Below are 2606 nucleotides of genomic sequence, written 5' to 3'. Positions count from 1 at the left end.
ATGAAACCAAGTAATCGACGGAGGTCTTCAGCAGCTAAAGAAGGAGATGCTGCTCCCATTAGAAGTTCAATAATCACCAGAAGTTCATCAATCAGAGCAGTGAGTCCCCCATTTGACGCGTATTCCGATCAAGAGGAAAAGTGGTCTCAGAATCCTTCTCAGAAATCATCCAATAGCATCTTCGACAGCCATCTAGAAGCAGCTGAATAGCTTCGGCATTCCTCATAGCTGTTGCTTCAGTGAAAACCATATCTTGAAGGGAAGACAATAGCTTCTTTTGGAGTCCATAATTGCACAGGCTCCATATTTTCAAATCTAATAAAAGTGTACGGAAGAGCTGCACTTTGAGAACATGATTGATCTTCTGTGATTGGCAAAGCGAAACAATGGCAGCAACTAGTTCCTCTTCTCCTACTCCGTCATGCTTCCTGTCAAGGGATGCAAGTGAGTGTAGAAGATATCTCAGAATTCTAGCAAGAATCTCGGGTCCCTGAGTACGACACAACTCTTCATTGTTCCCAGGATGTTGAATAGCGACTGACATAATTCTAAATACAGGTGCAGCAAGTGTAACTGTGGACAAAGACAGTGGAAGATTTCCAAGACATGGCTCCAAGCTATCTTTATGCACATTGCTTACAGTCAAAGGAAGCAGGGACATGGGTCCTCCATAAGCTAAGGCCCAGAAAGACTCCACTGGCTTCATTCTCGTTGCAACATGGACTTGTCCAAGGACCTCAGCTGGTCGCCTTAGAGTGCCTTGACGAAGAAAAAAATAAAAAGTAAAACAAAAAGATTTGTTCAAACGACATCAAAAATGGAAATGATTGTTTCCAATCTCCTAGCAGAAATAAAGAAGAATAAAGTTTGTGCGATAATGGAGAAGAAACACAATGACGGTAGGAATTAATGAAGAGAAAAGAAAGTCACTGATAGAGAGAATGAGCAAATCAATGTACATAACATTTCAACAATGACAATCTGATAACATATAATAACGCATATCAACATTCTTGGGAATTGCACGTTTTCAATTTTAAAGAGCATTTGATCTTACGAAAAAGGGAGTATAAATATAGGCACCTGCTGCTCCAGAAAGCGAAGCATCTGGACAAAATCGCCCACTTAGAAGACAAGGGTGGTAAAGCAGGTGGGTATATCCTCCAATATCTGCATCCAAAATGCTACTTTCCTCTGCCTTATTACGTACATAGTCATTTGTAGCTAACCAAGGAAGGCCTGCCCCATTGCCAAAACAAGGCAAAACATCCCCACCTCTAGAAGCCAAACGCGCCATTCTCTCAGGACCAATTGGTTCCTTAAATATATAAACTGGTCCCATTTCTGCAAACAAAGGACATTGACGACGGCGACGTTGTAGACCAGCCATAGTAGGAGGAGGATTTGTGCCAATGCAACAGAAAGAGAGAGGCTTGGATATACGAGGAAAATCAAAAGGACGACTTTCGTACAAGGATCCATCAATATATAGCCGTAGTTCACTCTCTGCTTTCCCCAGAAGTCCCTGCTTGCAGCTATGCTCGAGACCAATAAAATACCAACATTGAGGCTTAAATGCATGAGTAAAATGCAGCGAAGACTTTCTTGCTTTCCCACTACCACTCTCAACCACCAGAAATTGAGCATGGAAATATGCTTCTATTCCCTGATTATCAGCGGACAAAAAGCTGAATAAACGTGGCATATGAGCAGTGCCCTCACCAGCAAGCGCACTTGCAGCCGCTGCAGCTGACATTGCGGATGTTTTCCCTGACTTGGCTGCTGCGGCAGCAGCAATTGCAGCTGCCGCAGTTGCAGCATTTAATGTGTCAGCAAATGATTCAATATAGATCCATGTTGCAAATGCATAGCCATTGGTAAAGGGCCAACGACTTTCTCCGGGACCAAGTAAGCCAGAGCTTTCACCATCAAATTCAAAAGTACAAGCAGGTCCCCTTGATTCCTTTCCACTCATTGCCTTCTCCAAAGCAAGCATCAATGGACTTGACCACGCTGTTGTAACTGCGGCTTTTATAACTTGAAGCCACCTGTGTAAATCATCGACACTAAGGGAGTGCCCAGCTAAATGTTGAATACATAGTAGCAAAATAGCAGCAGCATTCCATTTCATATCAACGTCCTTGGAAATTATCTCTTCCACTGATCGCAACAGAACTCCTAATAACCCTGCCGTTGAACACATAGCTCTATTTCTCGTGCATGACCGTATAATAACAAGCAAACCCCGAACCATACGAGTCCTCGGGGACATAAACTTAACGCTATCACCTAAACCAGGAAGCCAGGGAATAAGCTCACCAGAAACAATAGCAGCACGGGAATTTAACATGACACTAGGAGGGTTGCTATCTTCATCCTCTTCAAAACTCTCGACTCCACCCATGGTGGCAATAAGTGAATCAATAACAAGAAAAGCAGTGGCCTCTGACTCCTCTCCACAGCCAAAATTCTCAATACCACTAACAACATTCTTTAGTTTGTCTAAGCTCTCAGGCTTGCCCATGATGGTTGAATCCACAAGATGCAGTAGCTCTGGAGAAACATTTGGAACTGTGGCCTTTGGCTTGGGCTTCTGCGGGGAATGA

The 2606-nt window shown here is 43.4% G+C and overlaps 1 protein-coding gene across 1 annotated transcript; it reads right to left on the bottom strand.

Annotated features, from left to right (window-relative positions):
* Positions 1-54: 54 nt before the first annotated feature.
* Positions 55-2593, bottom strand: LOC9298280 (BEACH domain-containing protein C2). Its single transcript, XM_002862157.2, has 2 exons — positions 1084-2593; positions 55-759 (listed from the first exon to the last, which is right to left on the bottom strand). The coding sequence occupies exons 1-2, from the start codon at positions 2522-2524 to the stop codon at positions 92-94; spliced, it is 2109 nt and encodes a 702-aa protein (XP_002862203.1). The 5' UTR covers positions 2525-2593; the 3' UTR covers positions 55-91.
* Between the last annotated feature and the right edge of the window lie 13 nt (positions 2594-2606).

The sequence above is a fragment of the Arabidopsis lyrata genome (genome assembly GCF_000004255.2).
Source record: "Arabidopsis lyrata subsp. lyrata unplaced genomic scaffold ARALYscaffold_937, whole genome shotgun sequence".
In the NCBI taxonomy this organism is placed as follows: domain Eukaryota; kingdom Viridiplantae; phylum Streptophyta; class Magnoliopsida; order Brassicales; family Brassicaceae; genus Arabidopsis; species Arabidopsis lyrata.
This window is presented reverse-complemented; position numbering and strand designations above follow the sequence as displayed.

Excerpts from the sequence above, each read along its gene's own strand:
- LOC9298280 (XM_002862157.2), bottom strand. The coding sequence starts at position 2,524 with ATGGGCAAGCCTGAGAGCTTAGACAAACTAAAGAATGTTGTTAGTGGT. Across the intron at positions 760-1,083 it reads TTCGCTTTCTGGAGCAGCAG|GCACTCTAAGGCGACCAGCT; the intron begins GTGCCTATATTT and ends TTCTTCGTCAAG.